Source organism: Conger conger, chromosome 10 (genome assembly GCF_963514075.1).
Source record: "Conger conger chromosome 10, fConCon1.1, whole genome shotgun sequence".
NCBI classification, from domain to species: Eukaryota; Metazoa; Chordata; class Actinopteri; order Anguilliformes; family Congridae; genus Conger; species Conger conger.
In genome coordinates, this window is record NC_083769.1 from 18,657,338 (window position 1) to 18,679,526 (window position 22,189).

At 40.1% G+C, this 22,189-nt stretch overlaps 1 protein-coding gene and 1 long non-coding RNA gene across 2 annotated transcripts in view; one reads left to right on the top strand and one right to left on the bottom strand.

The window, feature by feature from the left end:
- vwa5b1 (von Willebrand factor A domain containing 5B1) overlaps positions 1-15,150 on the bottom strand; it is a 41,382-nt gene extending 26,232 nt beyond the window's left edge. The window contains exons 1-7 of the mRNA XM_061258600.1: positions 15,012-15,150; positions 13,838-13,999; positions 11,807-12,026; positions 10,795-10,949; positions 9,543-9,674; positions 7,494-7,618; positions 5,810-5,986 (exon numbers count right to left, since the gene is read on the bottom strand). Coding sequence (XP_061114584.1) covers positions 5,810-5,986; positions 7,494-7,618; positions 9,543-9,674; positions 10,795-10,949; positions 11,807-12,026; positions 13,838-13,999; positions 15,012-15,150 — 1,110 coding nt within the window. The remainder of the gene's footprint in view (positions 1-5,809; positions 5,987-7,493; positions 7,619-9,542; positions 9,675-10,794; positions 10,950-11,806; positions 12,027-13,837; positions 14,000-15,011) is intronic.
- LOC133139208 (uncharacterized) lies at positions 5,078-6,071 on the top strand. Its single transcript, XR_009709796.1, has 3 exons — positions 5,078-5,148; positions 5,611-5,789; positions 5,891-6,071. It is a non-coding gene; the product is annotated as an uncharacterized LOC133139208 (long non-coding RNA).
- Positions 15,151-22,189: the final 7,039 nt, after the last annotated feature.

Sequence of the window (22,189 nt, forward strand, 5' to 3'; positions counted from 1 at the left end):
GCACCACCATTTCCATTTAAATAAACGTTTCGCAACATTTTTCTCGGGGATGAACGTGACCCTAATCCCTCTGAAGCCACACCCACCACTCCCCACACAGAAAAGAGTGTCACACCCAAAAACGTTCAATACATAGTCCATATGACCTGGACAGAGGTTGGGCCATAACAGTTCAAAGAAGTACTGGCAGAGACCATATTCATTGTTTAATTTAAAATCTAATGAGCTGGGGCACAGGGTTAAAAGAATATAAATTGTACCACTGTCCAAATACTTACAGATTGCACTGTATTTGGCAAATGTGTGCAAAGACAGATATTGCAGGGCATCGTAAAATATGACTGAGCGTGTTAATTTTGTATTTTCAAAATAGAAATCCTGCATAGTATGCCTTTACCAATCAAAACACAATCGCAACACTAGAACAAATTCATGTCCTTGGCTAATTTAGGCCTGGCCAAATCAATTTTGGTCATTCTGTGACTAGAGACAACACAGTGTGTCTGCAGCACAAGTGGTAAAAAGAGGTTGGTTCAAGGAGAATGAATGTGCTATGGGTGCTGCTTTTAAATACAGTAAATATCCCTTAGATCACGGTTGAGGTGATTATTAAAAATTTTAATGCACCACCAACACCAATGAGACATACATAGGTTAATGTTAGTGGTTGATGAGAAAGGTAAAATGCCTTGTTAATGAGAGAGGTCAGTGGAGAAGGGCCAGGCTGGTCAAAGCTGACAGAAAGGTGACAGTAACGCAAATAACCACACATTACAAAAGTGGTGTGCAGAAGAACATCTCTGAACACACAACACGTCAAACCTCTAAGTTGATAGGCGACGGCCGCAGAAGACCAATCTAATAAATATCTAATACCTAAGTGCTCACTGTGTGTGTGTATATATTTTTATGGATGTATCAAAGTATTTTTGTGATGCAATGACTGTTAACTACATGGGATGGGTTAGCACAATCAGTTACACATTCCTCCTGCTGGAGTGCCCCAGAATATTATTTGTATTGTAGTTACATACGCTGCTAATGTCATGACAGTTGCACATTGTTAATTACATGTTTCCCTCCAAGGACGAGCCTGAGCAGTGTAAGTGAATTCCATGACTACGCTTTTGTTTTATGGAGGAACTTTAATGATATGCAAATTGGAACAGGGGTGGTTCCAGCCTTCAACAAAATGTCAAAATCGCACTGGCAGGAGCATGTTTTGGAAGCCAGAAATAGCACAATGGGAAGCCATCAATCCCCCATCATCTGAATAACCGGCAGTGAGCTTTATTGGTGACCCCTGAATCGGCTCAAAGGCTATTTTGTAAAGGTTTGGCTGGAAGTGATAAAATAGAGAAATGTACATTCATCATGAAATTATGGAAATAGAAATAGAGGGGTGAAAGGTGAGAAAATAAACAGGTCTAGTGCTCATTTAGCACAGTACAGTACTAAGAGGCAGAGCTAAACCAGAATGAGCCTTCGGTTTTCCCTGACCTACATGCAGCTTTGAAAGACTGCTCCTCCGCACACAGTGTATCCATTATTCAATATCAAAGGGATGGCAGAGAGGAGCCTGCTCAGTGAAACGGAGTTTGATTGGATATGCAACAGCCATATCCAACTGCTTTAATTATTCCAGTCACATGAAGACATGGAGCTCTCAAGAGGAAAAAATACATCTCACACCTACAGCATACAAACACATACTTGCACACAATGACATGCATAAACAGAAACAGACGCAAACATACACACACACACAAGCCGGTGCACACACCTGTGCTATACAAGCATGATAACCAGGCACAAGGTGCACAATATCTGCTTCCTATACATTTCTTTTAAAAAAACACCAATTCTCTTGATGCACAATCCAGTCAGCTTTTTCGCTACTCAATGTTATTTATCTTAGTGTATTTGACTAGTATCATCCCTTGTTTTTAGTCAAGCTTATTGAACAGTGAAAGATTTCCTTAATATGTTTTGGAATTTAGTATAAATTCTGATACATTATCAATTTCCCTCAGTGGATAATTTGGCCACTGACAACAATCAAGAACAGGGAAATGTCAAATCCAGCCAGTAATTGTCAGAAAATGTTACGTCAAACACCAAGCTTTTCACAATATTCTGTGCTCTGAAATTAATTACATGCAGCCAGCAGAACCAAAGTGTCCTCTCCATTTATGGCCAACCAGAAAACAAGTCAAAATTACCACTTTAGTCTAAATGCCACAGTAAGCTGTCATAACACAGTGTCCTTGTGTTTGCATTGCAAGTTGCTCTACATCGTGCCAGCAATGTAATTTAAAGGGACAGAATCAGCGATTGCAAGTGATGTTTTGAGTTGGCCACATTCCTTCCAACAGAAGAACAAAATGGATGGAACATGGATTGATGGTTTCCCTCCTGAACCCGGTTGCCTGAGATGAGATTGCATTAAAACTGGCCCTGAAGTCTACTATCAACTAATTTAAATTCACTTTCTGGCACATTCTGATGTGAGCCATTTTCGTTGTGCTTAGCTCTCAGATCTTTACTGCTAAATCTTCTCCTCGGATGGCCACGTTGTCATGGTGGTCCAATGAGCCTGAGAGTGATGCCATCTGGAGCTTCCCTCCTGGTAGGGTTACCCATGGCAATAAGGTCGAGGGGGAGGCTCCAGATGAAGTGTGATTCAACCAAGACCCAAAGGCGGAACTGGTGGAGGATGACGGGAAGTCATAACGACATTGAACGCCAGGTCGGTGGTTCGATCCCCGGTGTAGCCACAATAAAATCCGCACAGCCATTGGGCCCTTAGGCAAGGACTGTACGTCGCTCTGGATAACAGCGTCTGCCAAATGCCAATAATGTAATATGTAATGCAATATTAACAGCAAAATAGCAAAAGAAAACAGCAAAAAAGTGCCACATGCCCACACCGCACCAAAATATGCAGCTCCAGGATGAGCCTATTTGCCCACCCGAAGACCCACAAGGACAGTCATACTCGACCCCAAGTGACCGTTAAATGCCAGTAAAGCTCTGAAAGCTGGCATGAGCACAAAATGCCTTACATCCAATATGAAAGTGTTTTATCTGACACACAGGGCTGACTAGCTCTCTTCTGAAGGTCTAATATCAGCTTCTCATTCTGGATTTCCTCTCTGAATAGATGGCTGTTCCCAGCCAGAAAACAAACAAACACAGAATTACAATATTTATCATGTTTCTTAAAGCTTAAAGAAAATGTAAGACTATCTATAAAGCTGACAAGATGTATGTAACTACTGGGCAATGAAGGTGTAGCTACATTTGCATATTGTCACATTGAAATTAATGTGGTAGAATATTAGTGATTTATGCAATTGCACATATTTTCTGAATAATCCTAGCCCTGTAATTTCACACGAGATCCTTACTCTAAATCAGCATTACTCTAAATAGTCTTTATATGCTCATTCATATAAAAGTGAACTCACACAGCAACATGTCTATAAGCATCAGTAATTTCTAAATAAGCGTAATATAAAATGAAAACCAGTAGTAGTAGTGGCCTTGTGGGCCAGACTTGAATATCCCTGTTAATAGATCAAGGCAATTAAAACCTAAATTATCGAACAGCAAGAGGCATGTGTCGAATACATCACACCTCCACAAACGCCCCCTGAGTATCTGACCAAGTAAGCACCTTTCATACCAAATGTGCACAGTAAGATGTCCAATGGGGACTACAAGTACTCTGTACAGAGATGTTCACAAGTCATCAAATCTCTGAGTCTCTGAGCTAGTCTGAGTCAAGTCTCAAGTCTCCAGAATGGTGCAGCCTAAACAACAGTATGGATATTGAAATTCATCACGATTCCTATGCTAATTGAAGATATAGAAACCGGAAGTGTAGAAGATATATTTTGTATATGACATCAAGTGTGTGACAACTGAAGAAGCAGTAGTATCAGGGACACACAAAAAGATAGTGGTTATTTAATTTATTTATTCATATATCAATGAACTTCCACGCGTGAGCCAACATTTTGGCAAAGCCTTTCTCAAGATGGCTGGAGAAAGGCTTGCCAAAACCTCAGGTCTGGTGTGGTAGGTAATTGATGTATCAATAAATAAGATTAAAATACATTACAGATAAATACATTCAATCATTAATTCATTAATTCATTATCCTAACCCGCTTATCCTGAACAGGGTCGCAGGGGGGCTGGAGCCTATCCCAGCATAAAATCAATAGCCATTCTATTTTTTAAGAACTCTGTGTGACTCATGTGACAATGTAAGCAGTACCACAGGCTGTAATATAAGATAATGGTCAATAACAGAATAGGGGCCAGTTACACAAACACAGATTGACCTTAATCCTGGACTAAAGGCAGTTTCGTATGGATAATCTCCAATTAAATTTAGTCTAGGACTAGCCTTAATCTATATCTGCGACTCAAGAATAATAAATACATATTCTTTATGCAGGGAATCGGGAGCTATGATTTTTGGTACTACATCTACATTATGCTATAGGAAAACCTCGAATCCTAAGAAATGCCATTGCACTATTGAAAATTCTAAATCAATTCAAAACCGCAACTACAGTACATGCGTTTTACGATAGCCTTTAATGTTCACGTCAATTACAAACAAGCTCTCTCGAAAATACAGTTCATATTTGTATGACACTGGAATACCAAACAATGTCCACGCAACTAGTACATAAAGTCACCTAACAAGACATTCAAAATCACTCGCTGTCCTACTTGCATATCGATCTTAAAGACCATACTGAACGGTATGGTCAGGCTACTGATCAAAATCCAATCACATGGCCATTTTACTGAAATCGCAGCTGCTTGTGTGAACTTTGACAATGAAAATGCACGGGGCTTTTCAAGCCAACCTGAAGAAGTTTGTTTTAACGTTACTGTACCTTACACTCGTGGTTCTCTAGCGTGCATAGCTTTTCAAGATCAACCATTTGAAATGCAAGCCAACATCGCTGCAACTTGGCAGTCAACAAAATAAGAAAATATGTGCTTATGTTATGCTGATTAACACGAGCATTATACTGAGTCTGAGACGCGTCATTTGACAACACAACAGTTTAGTCAAGTTACGTTAACGCTACAGTGAACATCGGTGGGATTAGCTCCGGTGCTGGTAAACTGATTTACCTTTCCGTATGCGTTTTCAAATGTCTGTTAAAATTTGACGTGGTTGCTCCCTCATCTTTTATTGTAATTCCCCACATTTTGCTAGTTGCAATCATTTTGTTTCGCTCGATGAGCCAGAATTATTTAAACTCAAAGGCGGAACAACATGCGGAACTGTAATCTTGGCGAGCTATGCAAGAAATACAGAGTAGTTGCAACTAAAAGGCGCACGGTGTGGCGCGTGAAACGATGTTGGTTGTGCTTTAGCTAAGGAATGTATTTCATATAAATAATAGAAAAATCATTGGCTATAACATTATTCACTTCGTCATTTTCACAATGCCATTTGGCATTGACTTATTGTTCACGAGTCATTATTGACCACTCCGAGTTGAGTGTCAAGTAATGTCCGTGTATGTACGAATTAAGTAATTTTGCTGTGTGGAAATCCCTTTGTGCTACTGTGTAGCCCATTGTTTTCAATGGAACATTGGCGAAACCAAGACACAATGTTTGCTGTACTGGTGTGAAAGGCCCTCAAGATCGTACATCCCCGATTCACCTATTGCTGCTTTTCAAGACAATAAGGCTTGAGATCTGTCAAGATTTGTCTCTCTGGGATCCAAGACCATGAAATAAAGTGTCAGCGTAAGGCACCCTTTCATCACCTTAACACGGCTGATGTTGACGCCACTCATGCTCCCACTGCGGTCAATGAGGAAGATGAACTCCCCCTGTACCTTCCGCAGGTCAGAGGTCACAGACTTGAGGTCCGGGCAGAAGTTGAGCATGACCACGGGGCTGTGGAGGAGGTCTTTGTGAAGACGCTTGCGGATGATCTCCACCTGTTGGTCACCAGAGCACAGCAGAGAAACTTCAGGAGACCTGATTTTGCAATCCTGCCAGGAAACAAGAGCATTTCCAATAAACAACCCCAGTGTTTTACTATGTGTTTATGAACAATAAATCCCTATGACATTTTTTGTGGTGTTTTGTCAGTGAACAGGCAGTGAAACACCATCTAGGCATTCAAGTGAAAAACTGGCTATATTTGTTTGAGTGAAAGGATGTAGCCAGGCTATATCTGGGTAAAACCTAGGGTTAACCTAGTACTTTATGTTACAATTTTGGGGCAAATGAAACTAATGAGAATGAAGTACAGGAATATGCCTGGTATATTTGCCATTTTTGACTGAATTACATGCAAGCAATTGCATTCCCACTAACAACACATTTAAAAGAAATGTATTGTGCGTTGTACTGAATCTAGATCGACTGGCTGCTGTTACTAAATACAACATCAGAATACACTGTTGAGCAAGTTTTCTCAGCACACTGAGTTAAGCCTCCTCTGAGAATCTATGTACTAGAGGTGAAAAATGTTCTTGAGCCTCAAGACTGCAGAAAGGCCCAGAGCCTTTGCTGTGCTACCGCACCAGTACTGCAGACTCGAGCAAGCGCAACATAATTCTGCTTCTCAGCACGTCCAAGCCGAGCCAACTCCACTACTCTAGCTGCAGGTTTCAGCTCCAAGGGTCTTTTTCAAAAGAACCATCACCGAAAAAGCCTCTCGACATTCTGTGGGGAACAGGCTGGAAGAAGCAACAGACAACTGGTTGAATTGTAAAAACCGGAACAAATCAAATTCATGTACATTTACTGCGGGTTGAAACATGAGGCTCTATACTGTATGTGAGACCTTTTTTGTGGTTTCCATGGAAACAGCTTTTGTCATACACCTTTTAAACGTGCAATTGGCCTATCCCTCTTGGTGCTCTCAAGAAATCTAATTGCCTGCCTGTCATTTGTGTCCAGTGCTGACACATGACAAATTGAACACAGCTTTGCTCTGACCTCAAAAATAATAATAAAACTGATACAAATATGATAAAAATATTTGGTCTGTATGATTTTAATAAAGTTTAGTGAACCTAAGGATCTTTTTGTGATGAGAACAGGTTGTTCATCCCATATTCAGCTTGTAACGTAACCTTCCTGTTAGGTTTAATACAATGATAGCTTTTATCTGATGATGACTTCTGTAGTCTCTCAGATATCAAACCTAGAGTCCATTATGGTACATTATTATTTACCATAATATTCACACTTTGAATAGTCTGAAGTATAGATATATCAGAGTCAGAATACTTCAGGTTAACTTCAGACTATTTGTGTGTAAATAATGTAGACAATGACTGAGTCATGGAGTCTGTGTTTTTACACTCTGGTGAGGAAAGGAGAGAGCCCCTGGTCTTCATTAATGGAGTGCTGGACTTTTAGGGAACGCAGTGACCTTGTCAGCAGAGAGCACAACACACACACACACACACACACACACACACACACACACACCTTCTTTTCATTGCTGGAGTCCTTCTTGGTGCTCTTTATGAAGTCACTCCTTCCCTTCAGATGCTCGCTGTACTCCTCAGGTGTCATGTCTGCTTCCTCTATGAGGACATGTGGCATATGGGGCTCTGCCAATCAGGAAGCAGGAGGGTGTCAGATTTATTGGTCACTTAGATCATATTTCTTTCCTATTCTGACATTTGGTCTGAAAACAGCTGAACCTCTTGACCACATCTGCATGCTTTCATGCATTAAGTTGCTGCCACATGTATTGGCTGATTAAATTTTAGCATTAGCAAGCTGGTGTACAGGCCTAATAACATGGTCACTCAGTGTATAATGGTCAATAAAGGATTTGGATTCTTTAAATTGACTTGCAGCATGTTAATCTCACTTTGAATGAGCAACAAACCTCCATTTCAAATGAGTTCTTATCATAAAGGTATTGTTCTGTATTGTGTTTGGGCAAGGCAGCCTGGCACCACCCCTCAAAGTGAAGTCTGTCTTACAAATGTAAAGAAAGCATTTGATGCACAACAAAAAAAATCTAACAGTTTTTATTTTGCAGGCATAGGCACATGAATAATACATTTCTGTGTTTCAGGAAAACTTTGAATTTTGCACAGGGAGGAGGTGTGACACAGGAGTAAACGATTATAGCAAAAGGTAAGGAAGTGTATTTCTGATTCAAAACCCAAATGCTTACAGACCCTGAGTATTAAGTGCAACCCCATAATGCTTTCCTAACCTTAATACAAACTCAAGCACATGCTTTTATTTCGGAAAGTGGATTCAATTGCACCTTTGGTTGGTTGACATAAGCGATGGGCCATTACACTTCAGTAGCTTTAATGACAGTCTTCCACTCCACTTGCACCTTCTCATACCACTACACTGACACCCTTTCTTACCTTTCTGTCTTTATTTTTCCTTCTTTCTGACTTCTTATGTCAAGCCTGTATGAGCATCTTTTCACCCCCTGAGCCTCCACAAGTATTTCTGAATTCAGCTACGAGCACCACGTCTGTCCCAATGCACTCGATGAGACCAAGGCCGCAGCACTCCAGCCCAGAATCCCCCCAGTTTCCCTGCTCTGTGTCTGCCTTCAGGGCCTGTCGCCGGACCCCCGGTCAATCCGTCCTCCCCCGCCAGGGGGGGAGGTCATGCAGAAGGCAGACATTCACGCCTCGCCCACTTACGGTCTGAGACACTGGCAGATAAAATGGCGGACGCACACTACTCTCTGCCTGGCAGGCACGCACACAGGCATTACATAAATCACCATTCGGTGGACAGTTTGCAGGGAGAGATTTTGTTAAAGGCCATGGGATGGATATATCACCAGGCCTGTGATTTAATCAACCTTTTTACCGGCGAGGGCACTGGAAAACAGAGGCTGTGTGCTGAAGGGCAATGTTTTAGCAGGAAGCACTCATCTTTGGCCCTCGTCAAGTTTGGTGAGCATGGGGCTCTCATGGAGTATGGATACTCACCGATAAGGTAGATGATGAAGTCACTGGGACAATGGGCCATAGACATTAGCATGCTGACCTTCTACAACTGAGCTTTCAGCAATTTTACCATTAAACCAGTGACCTTTAAACTAATTTCCATTTCCATTCATTAATTATCAAATCAAACGGTTAATTCACTGAACAATCTGTAGCAATAGCCTTAGCAATTTCTTGTGTGTATGTTATTTATATCTATAAACGTACACCAAACCCCACATTAAAAAGCAAGAATATTTTTTAAATATTATCAGTATCACAGCCAGGCATGATCTGGCTAATGCTATCCTCAGAGCCATTCATGATTCTCAAAAAAAAGAAATGAAGGAAAGAGATTTCCCTTCCACAACAGGACACACATTTTACAGAAAGCTATGATTACTTGCCTGTGGGTTACAACCAAGCAGTTTGGACTCTTGTCAATCAAGAAAAATAAACAAGGTTTTTGTAAAAAACACTTGTAAAAAGATTGAGACTGTTGAAATTTCACAGATGTTGCAGATCCCGGTGTGCGCGATTGGTCATAGGCGATTACCCTCACCGCTTGGATAGATGACGATCTCGATAGGGCAGTCGTAGGTGTACTTGTCAGCCAGGGTGACGACGACACTGGAGGCTGAACGGGCAGAGGGGTCTGCGTCAGCCCGAATAGCGTGGGTGGGGCTCTCAACACCTGCACAAAAAAACTTCTTAAACATCTAGAACAAGCAGCAGCAACACATATTACACTTTATAGAATGTCAAAATACATAATGATAAAGCCTGTTTAAATTTGCATTTACCTACAGAAAATAGATTATGCAGTACTGTTTCAACACCTCGAGGGTCTCTGCCTCAACTGCATGATCTGGCGAACTGCTCCATGCTCTCTTAGATCTAAATAAAAACTGACTAACCCACTAGGGCAGTGTGGCAGACTCCACAAGATGGCGGTCTCAAAAAAAATCTCAACATTTTTAATTTGCTCGATTAAATGAATGAAATCAATGTAATAATTAGAAACGCTACACTTTCTGACCTTGCCTGTAAATCACAGCATTAGCTCCACAAACTTGAGCCAGAATTTTCTAAGCTTCCCAAAAACAGCTCTCTGGTCCCTCCGGGGGAGGCTTACAAAATAGTAATAGTAATTTTTTGATAGTGGTTTTGGACTAGTGGGTGGACATAGAGTTTTATTCCTACAAGAAATCAATGTAGAAAGAAACCCAACAACTGGTATAAGCCACCCCCTATGGGGTAGGCTTAAAGAAACATTTGAGAGTGATTTTGGACTAGTGGGTGGACATGTAGTCTGATTGCGCATATAATTCCTACAGGAAATCAATGTAGAAAGAAACCCAACTACTGGTTTATACCACCACCTATGGAGGACGCTTCACTAGTAAGCCATATTTAAGTGCCTGCCTGAGTCAGTTGTTTCTAACAAGCTATGTTTTTGTTTGGGGATTTGGACAACTGACAACTGACTGCACAGTATAAACAGTCATGGAAAGGAAACTCAGGGCAAATTTGTATTTTCCATCTGCGGACATGGATGGGCATGAATCAAATTAGCTATATTCATTGCAATTGCATAGACCACCCATTTTGGAGTTAAGCAATGATGAAGATGCAGGTACTTTAGATACATAAATCCGGGTTAGCTTGAAGTGCGTAAATAGCTCATTCGATTGCAATATGAAAATCTTGCAGTCCAGTAAAACAAAATAGTGGGTAGGTTTTTATGTATTAATTGCAATATTACAACATGTATTATATAGTAGTATTAATAGAACTATTAGAGCTGTACTGACCTGCAAGAAGGCAGGGGCCCCTGATCTCCAGCTGGAAGCTGAACTCATAGTCAATGGAATTGATTGGCTCCTCCTCAAGCAGCCATGCAAGACAGACCTGGCTATTGGTGGAGTTCTGATCATGTGATCCCAGGGCACAGTGGTGCCTGTCCTTCCTGGGCAGAAGACCATGAGTGTCAACAACATAGATTCTGTCACCCTTTAATGTACTCACTTATTAAGCTTAGCTCCTTGAGAACCATTCATCCAAACAGTTACCCATTAATCTTCCCAAAAATATGTCAGTTAATCCAGAATTACCCCATTTCCTGCACATTGCAAGTACTTTGCCACTCAAATTCTCTTCTATTTATGACTATCACAATTTAGCCTAACTTTAACTGTTTATACCAAAGTGGCCAGAGGAGGATGGGTTCCCCATCTAAACTGGATTCCTGCCAAGATCCCTCTTCTCACAAGGAGTCTATTTCTCACCACTGTTTTATTTCTTCAGACTGTTTGCAAATTTTCCTGTAAAGCCTATGTCAGTGTCGAAGCGCTGCTCAAATAAAAATAATAATTTAATGAATCTATTTGCTGAGGCAGTGACATGCTTTCTCTGATGCTTTCTCAGAAATAAATTAACTTCTTTCCATTACATGAAATGGATGCATAGCTGCAGGAATTACAACCCATTTAATTTGGTTTGCGTTTTATGTCTTCTGAAGCCCTCTCAGTAGATAAAATTATCTGTTGCTTCTAAATGCAGCTCCCCATATTATCATTGAGAATGTTCTGGAACTTGCAAGTCTTTTTTGGTGATTCAGATGGCAGTGTCGACAGGGACCACAAGGATCTGAGGCTAAAAACAAATGCTTTATTTAGTAATAATGACTAATATGAATTTACTCACAGCCAGGACACTGATTTCAGCTATTACATTCCATGAGTCTGAATACTTCATGTTAACTTCAGACTATTTGTGTGTAAATATGTAAATGTAGACAATGACTGAGAGTCATGGAGTTCTTACACTCTGGCCAGGTAAGGAGAGAAGCCCTGGTCTTCGTTGATGGAGCGCTGGACTTTTGGGGTACACACTGGTGGGGTGGTGACCCGAACGCCCCCATTGGGAAGGGTGGCCAGCTCGGAGGATGTGCTGACCAGCACGTTGACCGTCTCCAGCGGAGGGATCACCCCAAGGTTGACCACCAGAACAGTCCGCTCCAGGTCCTCATCAAGCACAATGTGCCCTAGAGGGCAAGTCCAACAGCTCTAAAAATGTTGACTGAAACTGCATGCCAAGACCATGGTGTCTCTAATCTCACAGCTATTGAAGACCATTTGCACAGGCATGCTCTGACATTTGAGGATTTCTAAGAGACATTTTCAGATCAGAAGTCATGCAGGCTTGGGCCATTCTTTTGCTCCAGCTCCAGTTTCTATGCCTGTATCCTATAGCATGGTCATTCTCAATGTTTTTGCCCCCAAGGCTCCCCTGTGTCCATGGAAATATTCTGTATGAAGTCCTCCTCTGGTCAAGATATTGTTCCAACCAGTCTCCTTGACAATATCTTTGGGGTAATCAGCCCGGACTTATGCCTGGTGCATGATTCAGGCCCAATTTGCCCCTCCTGATTTCAAATGTTTAAAACGACAGCCTGAGCAATTTTCATCCACAATGAATAGAATCTCTTTGCAAAATTCCAGGTTTTCAGGCACATCACAGCACAGAGACAGCCCCTTTCAAGATAAATGATCTACTGCTAAATGTTGACATTGCTGGTGAATGCTGTGCCCTTGTCCTTTTACATTTGAGTGTAGCCATCAACGGGTTTTCTCTGAATATCATGCTCTAAAAGTCAGCTGGCATCTCTGCTATGTCTCAGAGCTGCTTCTCTTCTTACTAATCTAATGAAAAAATATTTGTCCCTATCAGTGATTATGTGTCCTTTCCAGTGATATCTTCTTGTGGTATTCCTCAAGGATCAATTCCTATTTTGCTATAAATCTATATACTACTATGAACCAAATTATCTTCAAACATAATCTTTATGCCAATGACACCAAGAGCTTTATCTCTCTGTTAAACCTAATTATTTTCTGCAGCTTAATTTTGAAGCTGAAATCCTGATGGCATGTCATGTCTGATCTCATTCAATCAATTTTGGTTTCCTTGCTTCCAGCATAAAGTCTACTTCTAAAAATATTGGAGTAATCTTTGAACTAGATCTCAATTTAATCAACAATTGAATCAACATACCAAAATATTAATCAAGTCTGGTTTTCAAAGCAGAACATTTGTGGCTCCTGATCAGTGTGCTACCCCTGCTAGCCTAATACACCATAGCCTAACCACTCATTCAGGCTGTTTCTGCACCTAGATTGTTCATAGCAGATCAAATATCTTTATAGGCCCCTAAATGCTGGATGTGTTCCAAATGAGAACTACTTATCAACTTGCTTTAATCACAATATAACCTCTGCTATGTTTACACGGTCTTTGTGAATACTCAATTCACATTGAATACTGGTGATTATTATTATATAATCATTCAACATTTGGCAGGTAGTCCCTGTCAAGCCAAATCCTCATTCTAAATCAATACGTTGCGTGGAGTTTGTCAAGGAGAGACCACAAACCAGCAGTGTGATATGGGTTAAGCAGGGACCACGACATGCCACTAAAGCTATTTGCATTTAAAAACTGTGAAATGGCATCTAATATAACTGTGAATGGTTTTGTGAAGTACAGTAATGTTACATCGAGATAGCTAATATATTATTAAGCTTAGCTCCTTGCCAACCATTCATCCAAACATCCACACATTAGTCTCCCCAAAAATATGTCAGTTAACCAAGCATTACCCCATTCCTCTCATGTCTTGAACACTGTGATTACTTTGTCACTCAAATTTCCTTCTATTTTGTGTCATTTAATTGGTAACCTAGATGTGTTTTCAAATGAAAACGTTGTATATATATTGCTAGAGGGTCACATTTGTATGAAAAACCTGGTCAGAACATCTAAGATGAAAAATTCTTAAACTGAGCATTTTCTTACCACTTCCTCTCTGGAAAGTTCCATTAGGTACCGTACAGCAGTCAAAGTAGCATTCATCGATTTTGGCCTTGTCTTTGATCTGCACTGTGATAATCTGGCTAGAGATCATAGCCTCGAAGCCAACCACTGTGGAGCATTCCTCCAAGGGGTAAATGAAGATTCCTGAAAGAAACAGAGTGATGCTGTATAGCAAGCATATTTATATCACAAATTAAATTTTAAATGGTCATAATCCAACTGTTTTTCTCCTTCATTTCAATGAGACCTTTCATTTTTAATATGAGGAATTTCATTTTATCGAGTTAAAATAGGAATTCTTGAATAGGAAACTTCTAGGGTTGAAACAGTTAAAATGACATGGGAAAAGTATATAGTAATACTTCCGCAGGCATGCTATTGTAATTGTCTTGTAATTAGGTATCAAAATAACAGCAATATCTGAATTCCATAGCCTGAATGATGAATGTACTTTTTATAATAAATATTTATTTATTATAGCCTAAGCAGTGAAGACGGAGTTTCCATGGCACATATTATCGGAGAGCATTCAACCAGAAGGCTGCTTCTCTGTTCTTTGATTATAACCCGATGTATTTCATCGTAATGGAGTGCCGTCTGCTTGGAGTCATTGAATGAGTTGGGCATGCCAGCTTAATCTCACTGTTCTTCTTTTCAAATGCTGTCATCGTACAGCTGGCTGCAGTACATGTGGGAGGGGCAGGGTTGGATGTCAGTGGGTAAGGGGTGGGCTATGAAAAAGACCTGACGTATAGACGGGAAAGTGCAATCAAAGTCCAAAGGGACTTACAGTTGATTAGACTGAGCAGGGTTAAGGGTCAACAGCTGTGTGGATCTTATCGTGGCTACACCGGGGCTTGAACCACCAACGTTCGGGTCCCAGTCATGTGCCTTAGCCTTTATTTCTGATAATACACTTTCCAGAATGCTACTAGGATTACGATACTAGTGTTCTATTTCCTGCTAAGCATGAAGCCTTTAAATACAACTCAGTTATATTGGTAAACAAGAGCTGATAATTACCCATGATATGTATGCTATACTTTTCACATTTTTACAACAGCTCATTATTTTCAACAGTCAATTAATCATTTTCACTGCATGCCTTGCATTTGCCATGGTTATGCTGTAGAAGCCAGACAAAAGGGATGTTTACCTTCAATGGGGTGATCCTCAATGTTGTTGTAGGTCATGGATGCCGTCATGGCAAGGGTGTAACCTCTGACACAGGAAGCAATCTCAGAGACACTGAGCGGCAAAGCAGTCTGTTTCCCTTTGTTGATCAGGCCTGGCATGTTTATGCTTTCTATATTGTCACTCCTTTTCAAAGTTGAACAGAAAAACAGTTTAGGGAGATATTTTGGGAAATCAATGTGTTTAATGAATGTGTTCTGTCCTCTATTCACCATTGGTGTAGACAGGGGGCATAAGCCTTGATAGGCAACTCCTACGCATTCCCTACATGTTTACAGTTTGTAAAGTATTGTATCTGTTCAATATATCCTTCCTACACAGAAAGGCCCGGAGCACAAATCTCTGAACAAGGCCATAAATTCATAAGTCCACAAGAGAGTCACATGGATGATTGTTTTTCTCAGACTGTCTAAACCAAATTTGATTGGTGAGTTATATCTTCTCTGGTTCCCTATTGGCTCTTGTTTCAATTTTGCCTTTTGATCCTGGCAACACGTCAGGGTGAGAATACGTTCAAATACACAGAAGTTTTCTGGCTGAAAGCAGAGTGCAGCTGTGTGTGAGAGGTCTTAATCAGAACAGGCTGAAATGGATGACTCATACCATGTGAATCTATTACACCAGGTTCAGCTCATTTTATCAATGAGCAGCATTTTGGGGGAGGAGCGCTTTCATGAATGAATGAATGAATGTAACCCCCCAGAAATGTATTGAAAAGAAATAAAACAAGGCTGACAAGACAACATTCAAGATTAGACATAAATGTAGCTAATGAAAATGATATAGCATATACAATAAAAAACACTTTATGCAATAACAATATATACAATAATCAACCACTGACTAAAGGGACAGCCTGTTAGAAACTACTAACCTTCAAAACAAATGTCCCTCATTGATGAATAGAACAACTGCAAATACATACACACAGGGATGGTGAAAGCACACTGAAATGTATCATGCTACAAAATAGAAATGTATACATAAATAATATAAATGCATCAAAATGGCCGACAAAACAGTGGTATAGAAATGTATTTCATTTCAAAATAATAATTAATATTTTGAAAATACCTCAAATATATTTGTAAAGTTTTAGAGGAATAAATAATTTCCCAAATAATATCAATCTAAGGGCAGAGTACAGGAAATAAGAAGGGTGCGAGAACATAAGGTCAAGGGTACATCTCTTTTAAATCTTGGTAAGACCTTGTGTATTCAAGATATTCATGGCTGTGAGAATAAGTGTGAAAATTCCTGCCTGGAGGGCAAGTAAAAAGTTTAGATCCTTTCAGCAAATGGTTGTTGTAGCAAATGGAATTAAAATGACTAGAAATGCCCAGATGTCTGCTTGTTTACTTCCAACAGTAATGAATCACATCCAACAAGGAATTAGTGATAATAGACCCCAAACAAAGAGCTTATGCCCACTGTTATACCAGGAGATACTGTCTTTACATTGTAGGGAATTATCAGAGCAATTTATTTATTATTATGCAAAGCAATTTACACAGCAGACAATCTTTACATGCACTCTAATTGCATGGTTTGATATTTTATTGAGGCACTTTCGGTTAAGTACTTTTCTCAAGAGGACAACTGCACAATGTTGAGTTTCCAACCAATAAACTAGCCATACACTAAACTAAATTACTAAAAACGAAATACTCCTACTATAACTAATAATAATAATAATAATAATAATAATAATGGCAATATTATTCTTATTATTCTTATTCTTATTATTATTATTATTATTATTATTATTATTATTATTATTATTATTATTATTGTTATTCATATAGCACCACACAATAGGCTAACTGAAATATGTATAGGCTAAACGTACTTGACGTACTGACAGTCCCTGCATACAATCGCTTAGGTTGATCTGAAATCTACAAAAAAAAGGCGTATGTTTTATGGGGGAAATTAAGCTATCATCAAACATCTACAGGACCACCCATACAAACTCGGAAAGACTGATAATTCATTTTCCCCTTGTTAATTAAGTTCGAGCTTAGGTGCCGTGTTGTCGCCTTCTCACTTGAAACGGAAAAGATCGGACGGATTTATCCCCGACGCTCGCGTTAGCCCCCTGCCTGTGTCAACACTGCCATCTTGTGTCCTGAGGCACGCGAAAGAGCGGAAGCATAGTCGCGGTTCGTTCATTCATTCAAGCTTCCCACAGGGGTGTACAACTGCGTCAACTGCAGTACTGCCTCATTTGGTGGTTCGGTTTATTGTTAACCCGCGCTTCGGTGTACTCGTATACTATTAGCGTAGTGTTTAAATCCATTACTATTTATGGTTTGCCATTTGCCTCTGCATCTATTCTCACTCTCTGGATATGTAGACTAGGTGTGCGTGTATTCACAGGAAATTATTAAAATCACCTACTGTCAACTCTTGTCTGAAAGAGGAAATGAATAACTGCCCAACAATAAACGATTGCAGTTCAGCTTGTTCCTTTGGTTGAAAATTATACTTCACATCACATGTATGCTCATTAATTAGATTTAATGACCAAATGCACTTCTCTCACTGGGACCACGGATAAACAAATGTCTTCGTTGTAGTCCAGATTCCTCCTTAATTGTATGAGTTGCTTTGAAAACTGCCTCGAGGTCATGACAGATAGGTTTCAAAGTAACAAACCCTGGGGCAGCTGCCCTGAGGCACATTTGGTCCCTGAAGGAGTTTACCCAGCTATGAAAGCTTATGTTTCCCAAAACTATCCGTTATTTCCCATGCAGCCATTGCCAGCTATTCACAAAGCACACAAGCTAAGCAGACAGACTAATGAGAGAGACAGCCACCTGTTGATGCTGAACAATTTAAATATATGTGCATGGTTTCCTTGCTGCCTTATTATTTTTCTTGTGTTCTCCCTCCGATGGACTTAAATGCTACTCTTGAAGAATCAAACTGAAGCAATAGAAGCAATACTTTCTTAGTTCTAGGACAAAGAAAACTACATTGCAGGTTTCTCCACAAAAGTGTTTTGTTTTTTGTTTGTTTTTCTCCTTTTTGACAAAAGTAGTTAGCATTTTTTCTAACACTTCACATATTCCCCATGCAAGTACAAAGGCATAAATAATCAGGTCTTACCTTTCATTGGTGTCAGGACTGTTGTTTCTGGCTTTTTCACTACTCCCTTAAATTAACAGCAGCAAGGAAATTGTTCTCTTCTGTCTTTTGTTTGTCTTTTTTATTTGTTTTGTGGGTTTTTTTGGTCAGTATTGTCCGTGAGTGGTGTAGCACAGATGCCAGCTGGCACGCAGGACAGAGATTCTCATCAGAAAAGCTCTTCCTTTTCACACGAGGCAGAGGGGGGTATGTGGGGGGGGGGGAGGCGGAAATCCAGTCAGCACAGCAACATGTGGTTATAAAAAGTATCTGGCTGTCTCCCTATGGCTGGAGTTGGAAGGCTTTGCTTGACAGGGAAATGGTTCCGTGCAACAGATTAGCATCCCTCGTCCCCTCCCTCCCCCCCCCCCCCCCCCCCCCCAGCCTCAGCACCACCCACTCTCCCCGGTCTCTTGCAAACCGACGATGAGAGACCCCATTCATGATAGCTGGGGATCAGACTAAATGAAATACAACACCATAATTGTGAAGAAAGAAAAAAGGGAAAGGTGAGGGGGAGGGGTGGGTTGAGGGGAAGTGGGGAGGCGACTGAACACATCTGGGTTCCAGTTCATATCACGGTGCCGATTCTGAGGTGGGAGTTCGGCTGACTGGGCGTATTTGTGGTTATTGTTAGGCTGATCCATTTCGTCCATTTGTTTTGCCAGTGGAGGTAACCATGACGATCAACGTGCAGCCGACTGCTGGCTTCTTGTGAGGATATTAGATTGGTGTAGGGGGTAAAAAATGAGAGTCTTGGCTGGAATCTCAGCATCTGCTCCACAATTAAATTAATACAGGCTACCCACAAACCTGTCATCCTCCCTCTCCCTCTCTTTCTCTCTCAATCTGTGTGAGAGGTGTGTGTGTGTGTCAGAGGAGAGAGAGAAATCAACTGAGAGAGAGAGATTTGCATATACCAAGTCCCGACAGCAAGATGATAAAAGACATAATGTACACCACATAATATTTTATCCTTTCCTTTCATTATTAAAATAATACACTCTACCCAGGGGTGGAATGTCAAGCTGTGTGTTTATTTTAATCAATATTTTTCACAGCACTGGCATAAGGATATTGGTTATCGAATATCTGGCTGATTGACAGGTTGCTTTTGATGTGTGATGTGAACTAGTGAAGTGGGCTGTAGGTCAGACTTACTGTAGTTTTTAGAAGGCGGAAAAATCGCTCAACAGATCACCAGTAGAAAGAAAAAATCATCTGACCTCCTCCTGAGCAGGTAATCTTGCCTTTCTCACTCCTCCTCATTTTCACAAGATGGTCCCACTCTTTAACTACCTTTTTTTTTTTTTTTTTTGGTGAGTGAGATCCCTTGCTGATAAACCCACCATGAAGAACTCACCATGACAGACTGCATCTGGTGACCCAAAACAGCGGATGCCATAATCAGCATGAACAGTTATTCTTATTTTTTATTTTCAGTTGGAACTATTTCCTATATAACACGTGTAACATGAAACTGCTGCACTCCAAGAAGAAGGCACCAGCATGGTGAAATAATGTCAACTGTTAAAAAATGTTAATAAATGTTTTTCATTAATATGTTCATATGTACAGCTTTGCTGCTTTTACCTTTACCAGTCACCTGAAGTGTGTTTTCTTGCTTTAGAGTCTAGACAATACATCCCAAATGCCGGTTTGCCTGACACTTTATGGCGATATGTTTACCAGTATCAAATCAAAGCCATTATTTCTGAAACTATCTAAAATATCCTTCCTTGCACATAAAAACTGTCTAGGGCAATCGATGCAGTACACTAAAACTGAAATACTTCCCCCGTGCAGAAATCAAAATGTCCAAAGTGGCTATAACAGGCAGCCTTGCAGGAGCCCAAACTCTGGGTGTTGCTGGTGCATAATGGCCTGTAATTCCAGGTGGCTGAAACCCAAAAATCCTAGGTGACTGCTAGAGCCAATTCTGTATTGCCCTCCGAGGGTGCTAGCCACAGTCAGTATTCTCATGGATGCCAGCCCGTGGGCATATCCATGTACTAGAACAGTGGTTTTACAGGATAAGCAATTCCATGGTAACAAACGTTACAACTGCCAGACACTTACGTGACGAAGTTGTATACAGCTACATAATAGAGACTGATATAAGCTTCTATAACCATCAGGAGCAAATAACCCTGTCGGTCCCTTATGTAGCTCTATTGGGCTTTACCATGCAGATATACTGCATCTGTTACATCACGTACCATGGAATTGCCCGTGAGTAGCCCCAAGGCTAGACCTTTAAAGACGCAAAAAATCAGTGGTGGCTGCTGAGCTGAAAATTGAGCTGGCAGAAAATATCCCCTTAAACTGATTATTGGGGATCTTGACCTCTTTTCAATCATTTTCCTTGATTAACAAGTTTGCCAATGAGCTGAATAATCCATTGGGAGGTAAACACACAGCTTCTTTCTTCACATCATGTTACAGAGATTAGAGATGAAATGAAAAATGTTTAATTCACTAAGTACACAAAAAAAGATGAATGACTGTAAACTACTGCCTTGCAATAAATACTATCTACATGTGCCTTTCAAGATTCTTTAAATGACAAAATGTGTGTAATTTTCCATGAATATTTGCACTGGAAGCACTCAATAAAAATGTTGATGAAATTAAACAATTCTAATAAACGTCATAAAAATCAGTTGTGATTCTGTTGTGTTAAGGGAAGATTAACACAATGCATTTAAGACATACATTTGTCTAGCATTTAGTTAATATTATAAATAATATTAACTCTGCTCTGGAGTTACCTGAAGTGAATTTTTTTGCTTTACAGTAATCTAGACAATAAATCCCAAATGGCCCTTTGTCAGCCACTGTAGGGCCATAATCTGAAACTTGAATATTAAATCAAAATCATTATTTATGAAAATAGCTCAAATATGCTTCATTGCACTGGGGCAATCAAAGCATAGACTAAAACTGAAATATTTCCCCCCCTGCAAAACGCAAATTGTAGGAGAGTTATTTGGCAGCAATTACAGCTGTCTTCTTGGGAACAAAACAAAATGAAAAATAATAATTTGGGCGTGAGAACTTTTTGAAGGCAATATACACTCAGTAAGCAATTTATTAGGTAGACCTGTACACCAGCTTGCTAATGCAAATATAGTAGCCAATCGTGTGGCAGCAACTAAATACATGAAAACATGCAGACGTGGTCAAGAAGTTCAGATATTGTTTAGACAAAATGTCAGAATGGGGAAGAAATGTGATCTAAGTGACTTTGACCATGGGCTGATTGTTGGTTCCAGACAGGGTGATTTGAGTATCTGATAAACTGCTGATCTCCTGTGATTTTCATGCACAACAGTCTCTAGAGTTTGCAGAGAATGGTGCAAAAAACAAAAAACATCCAGTGAGCTGCAGTTCTGCGGGCAAAAACGTGTTGTTAATGAGAGACGTCAGAGGAGAAGGACCAGACTGGTCAAAGCTGACAAGGTGACCTGGCTGAAGGTCTCTGAACACACAACTCATCAAACCTCTAAGTGGATAGACTACAGCAGCAAAAGACCATTAAGTCTAAAAAAACAAATGTAATAAATACCGAATAAAGTGCTCACTGAATGTATATTGTCAATGGATTTGAATGGATTAACACACACATGGTGCACATACTGTTTGCATCAGCAGAGCAAACAAAATGTGATGCTTGAAAATCATTAATATTTAGCATACAATTTATAGCCTTAGTGTCTGTTGGTTTCATTGATTTTATGTGAAACCTGCCTAAATTAAGTGTGGTCTAGACTCTAGGATTAAACATGGGATTCCAGCTAAGCAAACATGAATCCCCATCATGTGATTTACTGGTAAAATCAATTTAGGCTACTACTCCTTGAAAAGCATGGTTATGGTTGGCCATTGTAACATTACAAATCCCGAAAATTATCCTCCTCAGCATCTTTTGTCTAGTTTTAGACATTTATCTCAAACACAGACTGAATCCATGTCATCAACCCTGTATAATATAAAAACACACTTTCACCG